This window comes from Rhinatrema bivittatum, chromosome 1 (genome assembly GCF_901001135.1).
Source record: "Rhinatrema bivittatum chromosome 1, aRhiBiv1.1, whole genome shotgun sequence".
NCBI lineage: Eukaryota > Metazoa > Chordata > Amphibia > Gymnophiona > Rhinatrematidae > Rhinatrema > Rhinatrema bivittatum.
Genome location: NC_042615.1, coordinates 459,201,688 through 459,222,435, shown reverse-complemented (window position 1 = coordinate 459,222,435; position 20,748 = coordinate 459,201,688). Strand labels below are relative to the sequence as shown.

The following is a 20,748-nucleotide window of genomic DNA, read 5'->3' as shown; positions in this document are numbered from 1 at the left end:
ACACAAAAATTATTTGAAAAGTATTATTCCTTGTATCCATTAGCTCATATGTTATACTACTATAGTAGGTTGGGTATCCGCACTATGTGAAAAGATATATAAAAAAACAGTTGTTTTAAATATTGACTGACACATATTTATGCTTGTTACATGTTTAGTTTGTTAAAAAAATATATGTCTAATGTTGTAATAACATATTGGTCGTTAAAATAAATTATATAAATTTCCATAATAAAAAAGTGTTGACATGTGTTAAATCAAGTATTTAGGTATTTGTTCGTATTTATGTCCTTTAGATAGTATGATGTGCCATTTAGAAACTGCCACGAGTAAAAGCAGGATTGGGTTGAATTTGCTTCTGTACTTCTTACTTGCCAGGTCCTATGGATGGGGTATTAAGGGCCAGGGAGGCGCTTAGCCTCTGGAAAATGTTATTGGATGGGAGTGGGGTAGGAGTGGACCTAGCCCCAGGCTAGATTTGTATGGCCAGGAGTGTGAGTCAGAGGGGCCCAGAGAGACCCAGCTGGGTAGACCCCAGCCCCAAACTTCTGTGTGGTAGGTGGGAGGAGGCTTAGAGGGCCTCCAGGAGGCCTGTTTTATTTTTTTCTTTTTTGCATGAAAATGAAAATACCTGAAAAGTTTTGGGCATATTCATGAAGCCATTTTTAGATCATTCCATTTGAAATGAACCAAAAATGGCATCATTTGGTGCACTCATCAAAAATAATGCAAATTCATAAACTATAGCTGACTATTTCTAGAGGATTCTGGGTAATCATTCCTGGATAATTTTAGACCTGCTCTGGATGATAACTAGGCTTACTTAGCCAGGTAGTGTAGAATATTGGCACTACCATGCTAAGTTTAAGTACAGCCTCCAGAATACTTCTTTTTCAGCTAAATCATTTTCAGTCAGCAGAGGGGAATATTTAAAACTCCAGGCTTGTCTGGCTGAGTCTCACATTTAGCTAGACAAACATTTTGAAATTGGACCTCTGAATGTCTATCCCATATTTTGAGCCCGCTAGAATGGAAGCAAGAAATAGTTGTTGGGTGGGAGTGGGGGCGGGGGGTGGAGTTTTGAGGTGGTACTTCTGTTTGTGAGAAATATATCCCTATTTATGTCTTACCCTAGTTTAGGTCAATAACATTTTTATCATTTGTTCTTTAACCTTTACTTAAGACTGAATGTTACATAGCTTGGGAAGCCCTCCTCATAATGCATTTTCACGCTGTTATGTTTTTGCTTTGACCTTACCAACTATCCCTTCACAGTGATGTACTTAATATTGCTCAAATTGAAGTTTATATGATGAAATAATGAACAAAAAACTTCATTGTTCAATATTAACAGTGTGGGAAGATAAATGGATGTAGTGAAATAATTAAGCCGTTTTGATGAGGGATTTTGTTAGGTTTTGTTTTTCTGGTTTTTGTTTTTAAGAACCACAACTTTTTCTTAAGATAATATTGGGCAAGATTTTCATGTATGAACTGGCTTCAGTACCTTTGCATACATTACAAATTTGGGACCTCTTATTTAATTTCAAGAAGAGGGCTTTAATACAGGGAGAAAACAACATGAATGTTAAGTTGGCCAAAATCAGAGATGAAGGTTAATCACTAAGGGCCTCATTTTCTAAAGTATCGCAGGCCTGAGATACTTTAGGTAATGAGGGGCGGGGAGCCGAAACGGGGGGCAGTCCTGTGCTAGCCGGAAACAATCGCACCACCGCGGTGCGATCGCTTCCGGTTTCGCACCCAATAGCGCCACCATAGAAGGTGTAGCTATAGGACGCGAAAAGGACCTTACCTTTTCATCGTCCGCGGCATCTTCGCGGAGTCGGCCCCGGTGACGCCCCGACTCCTCCTCTTCCGGGGCCGACTCCGCCCCCATCTTGGTATCGCGTGCGATCCGACTGGTAAATGACCCCCTAAGTTTTCTTTTTAAAAAATAGAAAGATTTCAGAGTTTGATGGAAAATTTAACAGTAAATGCAGATCTGAAACTTCAGGCATTGGCAGATTAGTATGTTTTCTGACATTCTCTGGGATTTGCAAACATTATAAAGGTAGATTGTGTTCTTTTTGCATATGCATTCCCTGCAACCCAAGGTGAACATTTGTACTCAAGTCATCTGGAATTTGTACACAAGAGTCATCTGAAATAGTCACATTTATCTTGGGCACTGCTGACCTGAATAAAAAGAGCTTCCAAGTACATCTTATTATGTTGCCTGCAAATATTACGCCTTGCTGACTCCAGAAGGAAGATCTCTTTGCCACAATTTAAGTATTAAGAAAAGCATTAACAGTAAACCTCAGAGATTGAGCTCATCAAACCCAACATAACCTGGGCTTAAGTGATGTTCATGCCTGTCATGGTACAAAAACAAACCCATTTGGGGACACAGAGCCTAGAGAGACTGCTAATGCATTGAAAATAGCTGGGGCAAAAACATTTTTCAACAAAGAATAATGGTTCTGAAATCTGTACTGGGGGATCCCTAGCCATTTGGGATTTCAAGATATTTGGAATGAATATTCATGAGATAAATTTGCATGCAATGGAGGCAATGTATGCAAATCTACCTCATGCACATTCATGTGGCTATCCTGAAAACCCAACTGGTTGGGCGTTACCCAGGACAGGTTTGGGAACCACTGATATAGAGAGTAAAGCTGGTCATATACAAGCTTCTGTTTCTCTCTTGACAGAACTGTTGGAATATACTTCAGGTTTATTAAAGAAAAAGAAATAGGTACTGAGGGTAGGGGCAGCATGAAACTAGCTTTTCATCCCAGCAACTGGACAAGCAAGGACAGATGCTAGAAAGATGATGATAATAATATACCGAGTCATTCATCAAAATACGTTAGGGCCCGAATGCGCATTAAATGACAATAATGTGCGCAATAAATATTGCAGTGCGGCTTGGCATGCAAATTTTAAATTTTGTGTGCAAAGGGGAGGAGTCAATGCAAATTTGGGCTCGCTACCGCATTTCACGGTAAAGTAATGCACAGTAACATGGGATTTAATGTCAGAAATAACTACACCTTTTTTTTTTGCGATAGAGGGAGAAAAAAGTTTTTATTGCGCATCCGCAGCCATTATTGCATTACGCAGCTATTATCATGGCTATTATTGTGCACGATAAAATGAGACCTTCTATCAGACACACCTACCATGCCCTCCTGGGTCAATAAAAACACCTGTTCTTACCTGGTATGTCTTCTGAATCCCATTATGTTTGTAGCAAGTTTACTTGTTGGGGGATACTGAATGCTTTGGGAGGCTCGCCACAGACAACAACAGGAAGAAGAAGAACAACAGCAACAGGCAAGAGAAGTTCCAAACCCTCCTAGGGAAGTTCCTGCACCGGAGCCCAAGGTACTATCCCCACAGGGGGAAGGTCTGGGCCCACATCAGTGCTTGGCACACAGGCGGGCACAGCAGAGGAGATACAGGGTGCACATCTTCCCTCTAAGAGCATTATTACTGGGCATGCCAGAGGATTATGTGGCAAGCAGGTATGGCCTCAGCTCTCGGGCTATCCTGGAATTGTATGAAGAAATCTGGATCCGGGCATGGAAAGGTCTCACACTGTACCAAGCCCCACCAAACTGTTGGCCACCCTGCATTTCATGGCAACCGGCTCCTTTCAAATGACAGTAGGGATTGTCAGGAGCATGTCTCAAAGCACTTTTTCCCGCTTTCTAACCAGGTCAAAACAGCTGTATCTGACCATCTGAATCGCTGCATAGTATTTCCTTGAAACAGATAGGATTTGATGGACATCAAGAGAGGCTTTTATGCCATCACTAACTTTCCCAATGTTGTGGGAGTATTGACCACTCATGTAACCATCATCCCACCCCGTAATAGAGAGATCTTCCACAACAGAAAGCTCTTCCACTCCCTCAATGTGCAAGTGGTCTGTGACGCTCATATGTGCATCCTTCACATGGGGGCCAGGTACCCAGGAGCCACGCATGATTCCTTTATACTTAGGCAATTGAGACTCTTTGAGAATTTTGAGGATGGCCTCTACAGTGACGGTTGGTTCATAGGTAAGACAGATCCTTCTTTCGCTATTCTCTCTCTGGCTATATGTTCACATCAAACTGCATCGACATGGGGGGGGGGGTCGAGGGAGATGTAACAGAATCACTAACATGACAAGTTTCTGGTACAGTTCAGTCTACACACCATTGCGCCAGGGCCTGGCTTTCTCTGTCCATGCTGCTGGCTAATGTTGTGCGCACAAGCAATACACTCGTCACAAAGCTTGGTGTGTGACCAACCACTGCACACTTTCTATGGGTTCACTTTAAACATTTGCATTTTCCTATCCTCCCATTTGGAGCATTTGAAATCTCACTAGTTCCTCACAACCTTTTAGCATCCGCACTGGTTTACTCCCAGATCAGGTATGCCCTATTATTGATGGCTTAGCCAGGATGTCCCGCACAGTTTGTCTTGCCCGTCACACAGGTAAGCCTGAAGCTGTGACCTGTGCATGTTTATGCCTAGCATATTCACTGTGTCAGGTCAGACACATTTATATCTCTGGAGGACATACTGCAGAGCAGCCAGGCCTTGCACATTCATACCAAGAGGTTGAGATTTTTCTGCTGTGACATGTGTGGCTTTTCTGATGTACAGCTTCAGGATTGGATGAGTACTACAAATGGGGCGCCTTGATTTGGTTGTGACTGATAGGCCCACATTTGCTGCAAACCACAGAAGAACTTTCCTAGTCTGGATGATCTGACACCAATAAAGCTAGTGCTATAGTGTTCATATAGTGTCACAGAAAAAGGCACTAGGGAACTAGGCTATTAAGCCTCATGTAAAGTTATAGCTTAGCTTCTAGTGTCTTATAGAATGCTATGGGCTGGCAGTGATACAAGTAAGTCTCGGTGGTGTGAATGATGCATCCATTCTGTCTTTACCGCAGAAGATTCTGGATATGGTTAGAGTACCTGGCTTCTCACCTCTGTTGCTATTCCCAATATGCCAGCAGAGATGAAGTACAACAAGGCATTCTACCCGCTGTGTCATAGAACACACTTTTGGAGTTCTCAAAAGTAGATTTTGCTGTTTGGATAAAATGGGGGGAGCTTTAATGTATGCCCCACCCAAAATAGCGGATATAGTGCTGCTCTGCTATGTATTCCATAATCTCACTCTACGCCATGGTATACCAATAGAGATATTTCCTGATCTATCCCAGGATCCCCCATGACCACCCGCAGAAGACGAGGACACCACACTGACTGGCAGCCAGCTTCGCCAAAGCCTCATACAATGCTTCTTTGCCTGTTAGGCATCTACTACCCCTTCCCTTTTCAAGAAAGATAGCCCAACAAAGTTTTGCAGCTGGTCTTCTCTCTACTTTCTTTTACTCACTGGTCTTCTGTCTGGATCAGTATGTAACATAAACCACATATGCTTGGTTATGCTACATGTTAACGATGCAGCAGTACACTGGAGTTGAAAAAATATACTCTAAGTAAAGCTAACATTGAATATATTGGGCTGGCTTAATGTTTTTGGACTGATAGTGAATCTAAAAGAGGCATGTCTTTCAATAGTGTTAGTGTAGGAGTACCAGCACAGTGCACATAGCTTGCCCTAGCTTACAGCGTTTGCCTTGGTGGGCTTCGCCCTTGGACCCTGTTCTAGCCCTCACATGTGGATGACATAGTAGCATTGGTATGAGGGAGCTCCAACAGGGCCCTGAACATGCATGCCACCTGTTCTAGAAATCATCTAAATCACAAGTAGCTCGGAAGCTTAAAGACATGGCCTAAAGCTACAGGCTGAACAATTAAAATTAATAATCACAAAGTTCCCATTTGACATCCTCAAGCCATAGCTGACATCTATGTGCATCAGAAGATATGCACCTATATATTAGAGGCATTGTGTGACATAGCCCTGCAAAGACAATGATGACAGTGCTGCCTCAGCTGTTTCAAAGCCAATGCTGACATCAGAGGGCTCACCTAGCAGGCCTTCAGTTACAGCATTTATTATGTGCCTGTCCAGGATAGTGGCATTCACACAGTGCTCACAGGTCATTGCAAGCTAGTATACCTCTTTGTAGTTGCATGCACCCATACACAGATGAACCCTGCTACATCTACCTAGTCAAGTATCGTGTACAGATGGTGAGGACCTTGGCCGTTAGGATGTCATGTTGGGACATGGGAGGCTAGACAAGGATGCTGGTCAGACTGTATGAAGGCCAGGATTGGAAATCAGATGGTATCATGCCTTTAAATTTATTTGCTAGTGACCTCAGAAATGTCACGGTCATAGTATAGTTTCTAATGAGTCTAATAGCACCCACATGTCTCCTAAGAAAAGGTTCACTTCATTGAACCCAACACAAAGGTGTTTTAGAAGCAATTTGCCTTGCCTGACACATAACAAATAACGTTTGTCAAATATGGAGAGGTCACGATACTGCAAGGCCCTTGGCGGGTCAAGCTCAGGACTAGTCATGTGGTGCTGCTGTATGTATGTTCCTAGAAAATGTGCACAGTAGTTTGTTTATTGCGATAACTAATATCAGTGACAGTTCTTATGCTATCTGTGGCTACCCTTAAAGCACATAGGCTCAGGACTCCTGGGGTGAACAGCCTGCTAAATGTTCCATTCTAAGGTCAGCCACCACCTTTCAGGAGATTTATGGTTACAGGCCCTTGCTGGTCCAGATGGCTGCCATGACTTATGTCCCACATGGAAGAGTAGCTGTCCTATAGGCTGTGTCTCATGTGCTGTTGTTTGTGGTGTAGAAGGCAGGTGTGCTGTTAAGACTTTCAATCATCAGCTCGGTGTATAGCATAATGGCTAGAAAAGGTGTTGTCAACTGTTGACCTCAGGAGCCTACAAACTGGCTCAGTGGGAAACCTGGCACAGTGCTGAATGTATAGGCCTACTGCTTCAGGAAGACTCATGTGGTTGGCAAGAAGGCTTATGCCCTTTCTGTATTGGTCTGTTGCAAGACATGCATTTAGTATGACCTGAGGCCTTGAGAGGGGCCAATGTCAGTACCTCAGACAAAGTGCTTATCATATATATCTCTGACAGATGTGTGTCATGGGGGGGAGTGAAGATAAGCTTCACTGTGGACTAAGGACTCAGACTCCCTCATTAGCAGTTAGGGACCAACCTGCCACAGACATCAATGAGGTTTGATGAAGAACAGGCCAGGAACATCCACATTGGCCATGTGTAGATGCCCAAAATGCTACAGGTAGTGTGGACCCAACTGATATGTGTGTCAGTGTGCATCTGAGTGAGTGACGTGCTGTGTTTGCCTCTAGAGGGTGATGTTGGCCTCCTTGTTCCCTCCCTTACTACACCAATGCATGCCCCAGAGCAGGCAGTGTGTGTGCATTCATTTTGCACACACTGGCTTTGGACACCAGTGGTCCAAAGTGGAGTGGGCCTAATAGGACATTTATTTGGGGGTGTGCATGGTTCACAGAGCTTCAGCTGCCAGGGAGGCATTGCACTTGTGAGAGAGGATTGGGGTGTTAACGTGCTATCCACTGAATGTGGGGATGCAGGGATGACAGAAAAGCAGAGTCGCAATGGCCCCTAATGTCATCAATATTTGACTTATACAGATAAATGGGGAGGGGTGAGTGCCAGCATGTTGCTGATACCTGGGGGTGTGGGGGTGGCAGCTACCTGAGGCCTGCCAGCACTCCAATTTGAGGTTCCCTTTTTCCTGACAGTGGCCTCCTTAGCCTCCTCTCTGTAGATCATATCATGCACAGTCGACACAAAGGTTACCACACCAGGTCGTATTCTTTCAGACTTACTCTGCCATCTGTATACGCTGGCAGGGTAGGCCTACCATAATGCAGTCATATATAGTTCAGTATGTTTACTGAGGATACATAGAAGTAGTGGCACATATCTGCTGTAGAATCTAGGGGACAGTATTACCTAAAAACCTTTGCCGCTTCACTTGTCCACTAACCAACATTTGCATTATGCATCACTGTTTATTTGCAGGCTGCTTGAACAGGGTGTCAGCTGCTATGTGACAGCTGAGGAGGAGTGAGGGAGTTATGTAGTCTAGAAAATCTCTAGAGGGCTCTGAGGGCTGTTGCAGCTTGGGACCAGACAGACTTCCACAGGCTTCTACAGACTAGCTGCCAGCCCTGTACTGGCCTGGCTTGTGGTTCGGTATAATACTTATTAGTTTAGCTCAGTTATCACATAGCAGCTGACACCCTATTCAAGCAGCCTGCAAGTGGATGACATATTTTTTTAGGGTGACACATAAAAAGAATTAGGTCCAGAGAGCCTTTTAAGTGGAGTGAGGATACAAGTAAGGGGCCCAAGGTAAAGTCTTATGTGGTGATAACTGTAACTTCGCCTTAATACCATACAAGCTTTACATGTACAGTATGTACTCTCTGGTTCTGGCACCTGCTGCTGTGCATTTTTGCTCCCTAGAGATTAACCATACCTAGGGCTTTAGTTACTTTTCAAGTCAGCCTCTGAAAAAAGAGTTACATCATGAAAGCCTGTGGTTCCAGAACCAGAGAGAAGGCCCTTTGTGAGGTCTGAGGTGATATCTCTTCACTATGGAAGAGGCCAATGGTTTGTAATAGCTGCACTGTGACCGGCTATAAAAACCATTAGGCCCCAACACAGTGAAGACATAGCTACAGCACCTCTAGTTAACCATTTCAACATCTATCGTACCAGATAGCATATGGAGCTGAACGGTGGCCATCTCACATACAGGCCCATGTACCCAATCAAAAGTTAGCTAACAGTATGCTGTCTGAGGAAGGCAGCAGGAGCCAATTGTGAAACTCCACAGTAAGGAGCTTCTTGTTTAGCTCATACTATCTTCTTTCGGAATATACATTGAGCTTTCAGTTGCATGTTCTAGGCCAGATGGTCTTGCCTGCCAGATAAGTGGCTAGTTGGAATGTGCAGGGGCACTCTAGTATGCAAGGTCATGTGGAGGTAAAATCTTGTACCTAGTGAACTCTTAAGACAAAAACCACACAATGAAAAGACACAACCAGAAAGTGTTTTGTTCAAACCTGTGACCACTTTATTACACAACACATGTAGTCAACAGATTCAAAGCAAGTCAATGTCTTTAGTAATCACATTCTGCAAGGACAAGATATCAGATAGCACATGACATTGTAACTGAACTGAACAGCACATTGAGAGTAGACCTGTACATACATTCTTAGAACTGGCATAATTACATATACAGGCTTAGCATCTTATCCTTTTTGCACAATCATGATTACAGCAAAGAACATAGAAAGCATAAGTGGCACCCTAGTAGCCACAGTACAGCTCTAAGGTTAGAGCTGAAAGCAGCACAACTATGTGCTGGCAAGTGAAGGCCCCAGACAGTCCATGTTGAAAGAGTGCACTCTGAGGGGGGGCAGCCTAAGGGACATGGCAGCAAAGGTTAAGTAGCAGGCAGCAGGACCAGAACTGGAGAGCGCAGATTGGAGGCCAAGGACCAGGACTGGAGAACGCAACATTGAGACAGGAGCCCCAGGAGATGCCCCGGCAGCATGGAGGCTAGGGGCTCCAGGAGATGACCTAGCAGCATGGAAGCAGCAGCAAGAGAATTGGAGATGAGATGAGACATCAGCATGGAGGCGGCAGCAGGATGAGATCAGATGACACACCAGCATGGAGGCAGCAGGATGAGATGAGACACCAGCATGGAGGCAGCAGCAGGATCTGATGAGATGAGACAGCAGCTGGACCATGACAGGAGCCAGCAGCAAGGAGGCTGGAGTATGGGCCGAGCATTGAGGAGGGCATTAAAAGTAGACAGCAGGACTACACTGGCAAACTGTTGGCCATCCCCATCAGCAAGCTGGCACAAGAACTCTGTAATCAGGACGGGCCCATCTGGCTTCATCCATCTAGCAGCCACAGGAACTCTGTAGTCAGGATGGGACAAGCAAGTCTCTTCCATGTAGCTAGCACAGGAACTCTGTAGAGAGGCCAGGCTTGTTGGTACAACTCTTCTTATGTGGCATTCAATGCCACCCCCTCTGCTGTCTCATGGCCCCTTGCTACAGCATGGCTTGCCACTTGGGGGGGGGGGGAGGACATGTCTGAGGGGACTATCCCTCAGGCATCTGTCAGGCTGGGGACTGCTTTGGGGCATAGAGTCCTGTGATGCTGGGAAGACACCAGAGGAGGCTCAGGCATCCTTTGGAGGATTTGTGCGAGGATGCTGGTCATAGTGTTGAATGATGTAGCCACCATCATTAGAGCCTGTGTGTGTGTGTGTGTGTGTGTGGCAGTCTGATCCCACAGGGCTTGGGTTTTCCTGTTCACAGCTCTCCTGAGTCACACTAGCTCAGCCTGTATCTGGAGGAGGTGTACTCCATGCCTACTTTCCAGCTGGTCCAGCTGCTCATGCATCAACTTCTCTGTTGATGGCAGGAATGATGCTGGTGCTGGTGCTGCTGGCGGTGCTGTGCAGGTGGTGTGGAGTGTCGAAATTTGGGCCTCCAACTGTAGTATGAGGGGGCTGCTAGGCTGCTCCTGCCGAAGGCCTGGTGCTTCAGGCTGGTAGTATGGTGTGCTGGCCTGAGGTTGTGGTGCATCAACTGACTGCCAGTGCAGGCTGGGTTCCTCCATGAAGCCAGAGAGATTCAGTGACACATTCAGTGGGCTAGGCAAGCCCAGAGATTCAAGGATCTACATGGCCTCCTGTGGCTGTTGCTGCTGCTGTTGCTCCTCCTCCTTCTCGCTCATCTGGGTCTGGGCATCAATCAGCCAGGGACTCCACAAAAGGGCTGGTGCGCTACTGGTCCCTGGGGCTTGCTATCTGGGACTGGCAGCTTCGTGGGCAAGAGCTGTGGAAACAGAAAGAAGACCATAAGTACCAATGGCAAGAAGTAGCCATTTTCCATTTGGCATCAGAGGCGCACTTTGCAACTCAAGCATTGTGAGCATCTTATGCCAAATGATGTCTACAACTATAGCAGCCTTGCCAATTATAGGTGAGGTGAACTTATCAGCTGCGGCTTGCGTGGGTGCAGCTGCTCAGCCATGCCCTCAAACACATCCATACCCAGCCGTTGTACAAGGCACTCCTCCATGGGGGTGAGAACGATGGGACACAGGCTCCTCCTCCGGTCCTCCGAATATTTTTTTCTAGCCGCCACCTTGGCTTTCATCTGCACCTTGATGTCCCAGTACCTGTGGGCCACCTGCGCCCAACTTCATTGGACTCCGCTGCGCCTGGAGATGCCCTGGATACTTTGAGGTCTTGGCCACGTGGTTGCCAATCAGCGTGGCATAATGCTCCAGGACCCCTGCAATGACCATCTCATTATCTGGATGCTGAGCTTGATAGCCCTGAGACAAGGGTGTCCTGTTGCCTGGCTGGCAGAAGAGGGTGCCACTTCCACTTCAGTAGAGGTGTCCTCCCTTTCCTCACTCTTGCTCCCACTCCCCTCTCCCCCCTTCCTCCCCCTTCCGCTCCTGCCCTCCAAATTCCTTCCCTTCTGCCCTCTCTATTCCTAGTCTGCCATCCTCCTCCCTTCCGTCCTTGCCTGCCTATCCCCTTCCCCCTCCCACCTCCTCCTATTCCTTCCTGCCTGCCTGTCTCTACTTTTGTCCCTGTCCCTACTTCCACTCCTACTCCTCTTCTTATTATGCCTGCCCCCATCTTCCCACCTCCTCTCCTCACGCCTATCCTCTCCCCACTCCTCTCACACTCCATCCTCTCCACTGTTCACTCCTCTGCACCACCACTCCTCCTCACCACCACCACCACCACCACACTCCTCCACAAAACATGACAAACTAACAAAAACTTTCACACACAGAAAAAAATGAAAAACAAAGGAACAGGAAAACAGATGAGAAACACAAAACAGAAGACATAGCACTCAGAAATCGCTACCTTAATCTACTCCAGCTATCCAATAACTCACCTCCTTTCCACTCTCCCATGCCTGACACACCCTCAAGGAGGCAGCTGCAGGAAGCCAGATATATAATCCCAAAAAATAGTGCGTCACTCATTAATCAAAGCGCGCTGCATTAAATGACAAGTGAAGCGCTGACGTATCATGCGGCACAATATCGTATCGTGTTTTGCGAAAATTTGCTACGCGATGCAGAAAAGAGAAAATTAGCCTAGCCATGCCCATTTTTTATTGCGGGCACCTATTTCCGCTATTCTTATAGCATTTTGATGAATCTAGGCCATAGTTAGATGCCTTACAGCAGTGGTTCCCCAACCTCTCCTGGAGGACTCCCAGCCACTCAGGTTTTCAGGATATGTACAATGAATATGCATGAGATAAATTTGCATGCACTGCCTCCATAGCATGCAAATTTTATCTCATGCATGCTCATTGTGGATATTCTGAAAACCTGACTGGCTGGAGATCCTCCACACAGGTTTGGAAACTTCTGCCCTACAGAAATGCTTGTGTATCACATGCATGCAGTGGACAGATATCCTTCTTAACTGTACTGCTATAGTAGTATAATTGGAAACCACTACATTAGTATAGTTTATATCAGTATGGAACTAGAGGAATAGTGGTCCACGGTTAAATAAGTTTCTAATACTTAAAAGTCCAGGGTGGGTAGCATTTCATCCTGAGGGGCTATATTTTCCATCTAAAAGGACTAGGTCAAACTTGACTCTGAAAAGACTGAACACAACCATTTTGTTGTCCCTCCCTGCTAATTAACCTCTCCCCACCTTTTCCCATTACTTCTCCCTCTCCTCATGTTTTTCTTCTCCATAAAAATTACCCAAACACACTGTATTTTCTACCTAAGTAGACAAAGGGCATAGTTGTATGGGACCAGCATCTAGGTCTCCAAAATGTTGCCAGGTTTCATAGGCCTTTTATTTTTGTTGTTTATTCAATTTGATTGTCTGCCCTTTGATACAAGATTCACTTAACTAGCCTTGAACCAAGCTGTGATGTGTGTTTGCTCACCTTTTTAGTTCTTTCATAGATAAATTGTGCTACATCTTTACTTTAAATTGAAAATATTCTACAAAAACGTTTGAACACTTGGTACCTTTAATTTTTCCAATTAGTTTTTTACCTACAAGAAAAAGTGTGTAATAAAACACAGATGACATCATGTTTTTATACACCTGTGCAATCAAAGGGGAGTATCTGATATTATTAAGCTATTAATTATTAAATAAATGCAGTTTGTACGTTCTTATTTATTGCAGTGGCACGGGTGGGAGACGACTTTTATGCAAGACAGTTGTCCATCAGTACCACTAAGAATTAGCAAGAATGGTAGCAGAGATCATGGGTATTCATGCCTGTTTAAGCCCACATGCTGACAAAACATTAGCAATTAACAGATTACATAAGAACATGTTTTAAAATAGTCTTTTTACTTTTCTTTTTTCTATGCAAACCAATTGCTCTGCACGTTCCAGCAAGCTACTAAATATGACGCGCTCATTGAAGCTCAAAGCTAAACTGGTTGGAACTTTATGCTATATTGTTTATTGAAAAAAACATGCATTGTATGCACAACACAATCATAATGCGGAATCAGTGCTGGCAAGAGAAAAATAGAATGCTTACTGTAGTGTAACTAACCAGCATGTATTTGTCTTCTTTTTTTCCAGTCCTGGTACCTGGGCTAGCTTAGTCCCTTTTCAAGTATCAAACAGGACTCCAATCTTGCCAACAAATGTCCAAAATTATGGACTGAACATAATTGGAGAGCCTTTCCTTCAAGCAGAAACAAGCAACTGAGAAAAATCTGAAGGAGAAAGAGTGGGAGAGAAAATAAAAAGCAAGCAAGACTGGACAAAAAAAAAAATAAAAACTTAAGAAAGAGAAGAAAACAGACCAGCAATTGCAGCACTTACAATCACTAATTCCCTTTATGGATGACACAAGAAAGGGTCGATGGTATTTCACTGATGGGTAGAATGCAGCCCCTGCTAAACTAGCCTTTGTTATCTGAAATCTACTGGGATATAGATGTTCAGTCTTTTATGACAATATATTTTAACTGACTTTCTAGATGCCTTAATAATTGCATGATAAGCTAGTTTTATCGGTCTAGTATTCTTGTTGTTTACGCATGGGATCACTATTCCTGGTTCTTTCCTCATAAAACAAAGGTTAGAATGTGGCAGCAGAGCTGCAGAGGCCACAGGGCTCATGGGCAGCCATTTTGTAAACATTCACATTTTTACAAAGTAAAAAGAAAATGGAATCTATATAGCCTTTAGTTACCAATACAGATTTTAAGTAAAACAGTATCAGAATATTTGCCCTTAACCCAGCCTTTTGTAGTGTGTGACCCAGTTTGAAATGCAAAATGAGTTCAAACTAAAGGCTCTTCTGAGGAAAAGCTTCAGTGTAGGTACAGTGTTACCTCCTCATGCAACAGTAAAAGCCACTTCTCCACTCCCCCTCCCCACAATAAAAAACTTGGAATAGGCAAGTGCCATTTACGAAGACTAGAGGGTGATCACTATAAGTCCATCTGTCCCCTCGGACTCTAAATAGAGGGGACTAAAAATAAATTTTTTGAAGAATTTTGAACAAATATTGTATTTTTTTCTCTCACTTTTGAGAGCATCGGAAAGGCATTGAACCCAGACAAATCATGTACTTGAGAAGAAGGGATGGATGGCAGATATAGCACTTATATTGGTTTAGATTCTGGGCTCTGCTGAGGCGGGATTTATTTATTTAAGAATTACTGGTTGCAAGAAGAGCTTGTAGCACATAAAAAAAAGGTTTCTATGAAAATCTGCATCACAGAGGCAAAATAAAAGAAAAAAAAAGAGAGGCAAAGCTATTGTAGCAAGAGAAAAACTTATAGCATGCAGACTGGGACCTCCAGATCTGTGAAAATAAATAAAGAGAACTAAAAAATATATATGAAATATATATATATGAAATATATATAAACACGCACTCTAAAGAAAATGTAATTGCAGGGGTGCTTAAAAAAATTTGCATGGTGCTTTCTGAAAATGAGCCTTGTTCAACAAGTGTCTAGCATTGATGGAATTGTAACAAGCATGATCTGACACACTTTGCCTCTCTGTCTCTTTACAAACAAAATAAAATAGCTGAGAACAAAAACAATTACAATTATTCTTTCCAGTAATCCTAATTTGCACGAAGATATAATGTCCACATTACGTGCCTTGCCTTGAAATATTAAAAAGAAAGTGACGTCACTACACTTGTTTTGCAGCATTTATTATCATTTTAAATCTTTTACCATTTTTATGACAAAATATTTTGTACTCCAGAGGGGAAAAAAAAAAGCCTATGTGACATCATGAATTTTTTAAAACAGTTATACCTTTATCTCACATTTATAAAAAGCATATCATGGCTGTGTATAGTTACTGCTTAAAAAAAGAAAAAAAAAGATAATTGTAATCGACCAGCAATATTTTCAGTATTTTGGTGTTTTTTGTATTTACCTTTCATGTTTTTCATCTTCCAATTAATACTTGGGAGGGGAGGGGGAAGGGGAGGGAGAAAAAAAGAGAGTGGGTAGGTTCCAATTTATACGAATTATGCAATACCAAGTTTTGCCTATGTAGGTAGTGCTTTTAGCTGTATTGGTTATTCTAGGTAAGTTCACATATAAAAAGAAAAAAAAGGAAAAAAAAAAAAAAAAGAATGTTGTATGCTTTTACGTTCATTTTGTTTTATTGACCAAAGTGGGTACTGCTATTTTTGCAGTGTGATGAGGTCCTTTTGTGTACAAAGAGTTGGTGAGAGGAATTTTATATATGTACATACATACTGACATATATGTCTGTTTGTATGTATATATCTATATTTGTATTTTGGGGATAGATGGGAGGACAGGAAGATACTGAAATTCTTTACAGTGTAGCTGTGAAGCCATACACCAGGGCTTCCCAGACCTGTCTTGGTGTCCCCACAGCCAGTCAGATTTTCAGAGTATCCACAATGAAATATATACAAGATAAAGCTGCGTACGCTGGAGAGCTAGTATATGCAAATTCATCCCATGGCATATTCATTGCGGATGTCCTGAAAACCTGACTGGCTCTCTGGGGTTTCCAGGACAGGCTTGGAAACCTCTACCATACATCCTTTATCTAGCCATGGCTGCAAAGCAACTTTTTTGCCCTTCTGTGAGAAACTATCAGATCGGTTTCCTCCTTTCAACTTTCCACCTGGGGTGCAAGATGAATTCAATTCTGGATTTTTTAAAATAAAAATAATGGATTCCACTGGAGGCAGACTTGACTTGAGGAAATACTTTTTTTTTTTGTTTCCTTTTTGTTTACTTATTTTTTAAGATGTCAAGTCTCATATAGTGAGGAAGTGAGAACCTTTGAAAATTTGGCATTCATTTTCTACCATTCATGGTTCTCTTTGTTCATAGCACCTTTGAATTAGCACTGTTCATTGGGATTGCGAGGTACAAATGCACTCTTCTCTTTATTAGCAGATCCATTACTGTGTCATTTCATAGGAGGTTATGGTTTGAATGCAAAAAAAAGGGTAGCATTTTTAAAATGTAGTTATTACTCTTTGAATTCTTTAATCAGTTCACCTCCGCCCCTGGGACTGGCTATGGTAGCAAGTGAGTCAATCACACTTATACACCAGTATTTCCTGGTCCATGCAGCGTGCATGATGTCATTTGTGATATTAGCGAGAACATGGACAAATCGAATCAAGGTTGCACATTTCAATTCTCTGGTTAACATACTTTCTCCAAGGGCACACAGGAGAGCATCTTAAAAAATAATGACATAACAGTAAAAGCACTACTGGTTACGGTGAGAGAATTCTTACTAGTATGTGCTGTTGAAGTGTTGACACATGCACAAGGATACGTTTTTGCAAGTCTGTTGGGAACAGTAGTTATTTTTCAAAACATGTCAGTAATGAAGAAAGAAAGAAAGAGAATAAATTTAGATGTCAATATTAAAAATGACAGTTTGCCCAAAATACAAGCAACTTTATGCAGTGTGCACCGTGTTGAACTCCACCATGATAACTGCTTTCCTTCACTGAATGGGCTGTTAGAATAACTGAAGCGTGATAGTACTTCATATGACCCCTACCAGTTCAAACCTATCCTTCTAACACAAGCACATCATTTAACGATGAACGTTTATTAAGAGCCAGGAATATGTGCTGGAGCGCTGCATTCGAGTAACCCTTTCAGTCAGATGTTCCAAAGTTTTGCATAGCACAGCAGCAATAGGCCATCACACCTTCATTTGTAAATGCAGTAGTCTCAATGATAATTACCCTTGCTTGACCCACTCATGAAACATAATGAGTGAGAAGCAAAATAGGCAAAACCTTGTTTGTTAAGAACACAACTTTCCATTGTTTCCTAAAATCTAAACTTGAGCGAGAACATAATTGCACAAGGCTTCTCTCTTCCTCTGTGGGATTTTTGACTCTCCAGTAACAAAGCCTTCTTCAAATTAGAGAAAATAAAATACATGGAAATGGTAATTTGCCTTCTTTTTACACCTCCTCCCCACATCTTATTAAGCAAGATGTTTAAGCAGCTCAAATCCAGTCTTTGGCCTCCTCCTTCACCAGGAAGTGTATTCTGACTAAATCAAGCCACCCCGTTCTATGTGCACTGTTTTGCCTTTATTTAGTTGCTTTGCAGCCCTGGTCATTTTGGCAGCACCCCTGAAGTGTGTTTCCCCTGGAGTGACATGAACATTTGAGGCTTAACTGAGGAAAAACAAAAAACAGTGAAGGAGACTGTACATAAAGACATGGCAAAATAATATTAATTATAGCAATATAGTTATGAGGAATTGTTCAGATGGGCAGCTCCATTAAAATATGTGAATGAATCTGTGAAGCTGCAAGTAGAGAGAATTAAGGCTCTTCTTAATGAACCGCCTGTCTAGAAGACAGTAATTTGTATAGTTTTGAGAACTTTTTTTGAATTAAAGTACCCTTATTTGTAAAGCTAACTTTTTAACACATGCAATGGGGATATATATTATTTCCATTTTTTTTAAAAAAAAGTAAACGAGAATATTCTTTGCCTAGAAACTGGACTTGGGTTAAAACTCTCCAGTCTCTTAATTTATGTAATGAAAAATTCTGTCCATGTTAGGAATTATTTTACAGATTCCTATACTTGAAAAGTATAGGCGACTAATCCTTTAAAAAAATGTAAATGGAGAAAAGTTATATTTTATGAAGGTTATTTTGTTGTATTTAGTATCGGAAAAGTTGGTTTTCAGAACATTTCGGAATGTCTTTTTTATTTAGTATGTATGGCCTTTAGGAAAAAACAATGTTTTGTGATTGTTACATGTTGGTATTTAAGATTAGGTTCACAGAGCATTCATGAGAAAGCAAAGAACTAAAAAAAAAAAACAAAAAACCAGTACTTTTGTGTCTCATATCACCATGTCCTCAGGGAGAAGGGTTTTTGGATTGAACCTTGTAGCTTCATAAGGACTTCATGGAAAGAGATTGTATAGGGATGTATTCAGCTGTGACACCGGTGTCTATTCTAAATTGTGTATACTGTGTGAAATTATGAAGGCCCGCAAAGAGCTATCCCATATTCAGTCTCCATTTTTCGTTAAAAATAAAATAAAACATTCTATAATGTTGCTGGCAGTTAGGCCCCGAGCATGATATCCAATATAGTTTACATGTTCTGTCAAGGTCTTTTGTTAACAATAACCAGCTGCATGCTTCCTGGACTTTTTTTTTTTAATTAATTTTATTGGTTTTCCTAGAAAACGTTTAAATGTACAGGCTAAACAAGTTCAACAGGAAAAGCTCAGAACTGAACATCGTACTTCATTCATACAGAAGGAGCCAAAGAAAAAAGGAACTCCTTCATCTTTGCACTTTCTGCTAATTCCCCTGTATTTTTTTTTTATTTTTGTTTCGTTTTTTTCTAATTTCACACATAATTGTGTGGGTATGGCGGAGCACTGCAGTTGGAGGCTGGCAGGGACCACTGATCTTTGCTCTTTGACCCTGCAGACTGACCATTGCATCAGCCAAACTTATTGCCATGACAACTCTTCGTGCTGTTTCCATGCCACACTTCTGTTGGTCACATTGTTAACTGTAAAAAAAAAAAAAAGGGGGTGGGGGGACGAGTTGGAACTGGTCAATTTTTATAAGTTTTTGTTGCAATTTTTTCTTCAGTGGTTGTAAGTAGTTTTTTTTTTTTTTAATAATAAAATGGTTCACTAGTTATTACTCTATAGAAATATCTGTGTGTTGCAATTCTAATGTATGTTGAATTTGTGAAAAGGGTTTCAGTGACACTGGCACACTAGTGTGCAAGACTAAGCCTTTTATACCTTTTTTTGCATGATAAAGTAATCATTAAAGGTGGCCTAAACAGAATGGAAAGCAGTGCGAGCTAGTGACACTAAAGCCAGTCTTTGTATTACTGTATTTTTGACAGAATGGTTTTGAAAATGTGCTACAGGGACTGATGTGACAAATGTATCTCTTTATGCAGAAGGAAGTTTTTGTTTTTGTTTATGTTTTTTAAAAGAAAAGCAGTATGGGTTAATATGCATCCTTCATTGAGGGCATTGAAGTTGCATGGACTGATAAAAGTTGATGCAAAACAAGAAAGAAACACAAAAAAAAAAAAAAAACCAGCAAAATGTTTACCAAAAAACTCAAACTAATGAGCAGTGCCTGTTCAATTTCACAGTCTCTGTTGAGTTCAGTTGTAAATATGTTTCAGATAACATTTTCAAGAAAAACAAAAAGTATCTACAACATGTAGAATGTGAGGGGTAACTTGGTCCCAGGTATAGGCTTCTCAAAAAGCTGCATTTAGATTACGTCTTCATCATGCTGTTAATTTGTGCTTATATCATATAGAACTTTAGTAAACTGGGAAGAGGTGCCCCATCTCAATGATACTTCTCTGAGAACAACCTTCGTAGGGCTGTGTGTTTCTCTAGTTACATTTAGTACAACTGTAGGTGACAAAGTAGTCAGTTATTGCTTGCTAGCTACACACCAGGGTTGATCCATTTTAAAACTTTTGGCATTTACCCACTCCCTCAAGGCCATAAATGCCAATGCTTGTATTATAAGGGAATAAAAGGAGAAAGAAGAGCTGGATGCCCAGCTTTAGTGTAACAACCTTTAGTGGCAGGGTGCATTACATTATAGATAACCTGTCCCTTTACAATTCAAGTCTCTGCCACCAAGAATCTGGCTTTTTGCCAGAATATTAGCAAAGGTATTCTAGTGCCTCGTTAGAGGATACTAATGTTCTTTTGGGTACTTCTTGAAGACCACAAATGAACTCACAATTGCCACAAGTTTTAAAATGGTGTAAATCAAGCTTGACTTAATGTGATTGTTACTGTTATATCCAGCCTATACTGCTAGCAGCTGCTCATACTGCAGTCAATTACTGGAAGCGGATATATTTCCTATGCAAAAACTGTCTAAACAATAAAATGAGCTATGCTACAGATATTAGTGTCATGTGTTTGTTTTTGTTCTGCAGAATTTTTATTGCTCCTCCATATAACCTGTCTGCTATAACAAAACCTTATGGTAGTAAAAAAAAACGACAAGAAGGAAAAGCTGTGTATAGCATTCATGCTTAGTATTCTGTTTTGTTCATTTTTGGTATAAAAATTGGCAATTTAAGCTTAAGGTTACATTACAGAATTAGGGCTGCCATCTTGAATTTCACACCCAAAGGAGAAAT

The 20,748-nt window shown here is 41.9% G+C and overlaps 1 protein-coding gene across 5 annotated transcripts in view; it reads left to right on the top strand.

The window, feature by feature from the left end:
* The window catches only part of NFIB (nuclear factor I B), a 537,156-nt gene extending 517,446 nt beyond the window's left edge, over positions 1 to 19,710 (top strand). For all 5 annotated transcript variants that reach the window (XM_029605636.1, XM_029605626.1, XM_029605642.1 and 2 more), the window contains one exon: positions 13,661 to 19,710. In XM_029605636.1, coding sequence (XP_029461496.1) covers positions 13,661 to 13,790 — 130 coding nt within the window. In that variant the 3' untranslated portion in view covers positions 13,791 to 19,710. The remainder of the gene's footprint in view (positions 1 to 13,660) is intronic.
* The last annotated feature ends 1,038 nt before the right edge of the window (positions 19,711 to 20,748 follow it).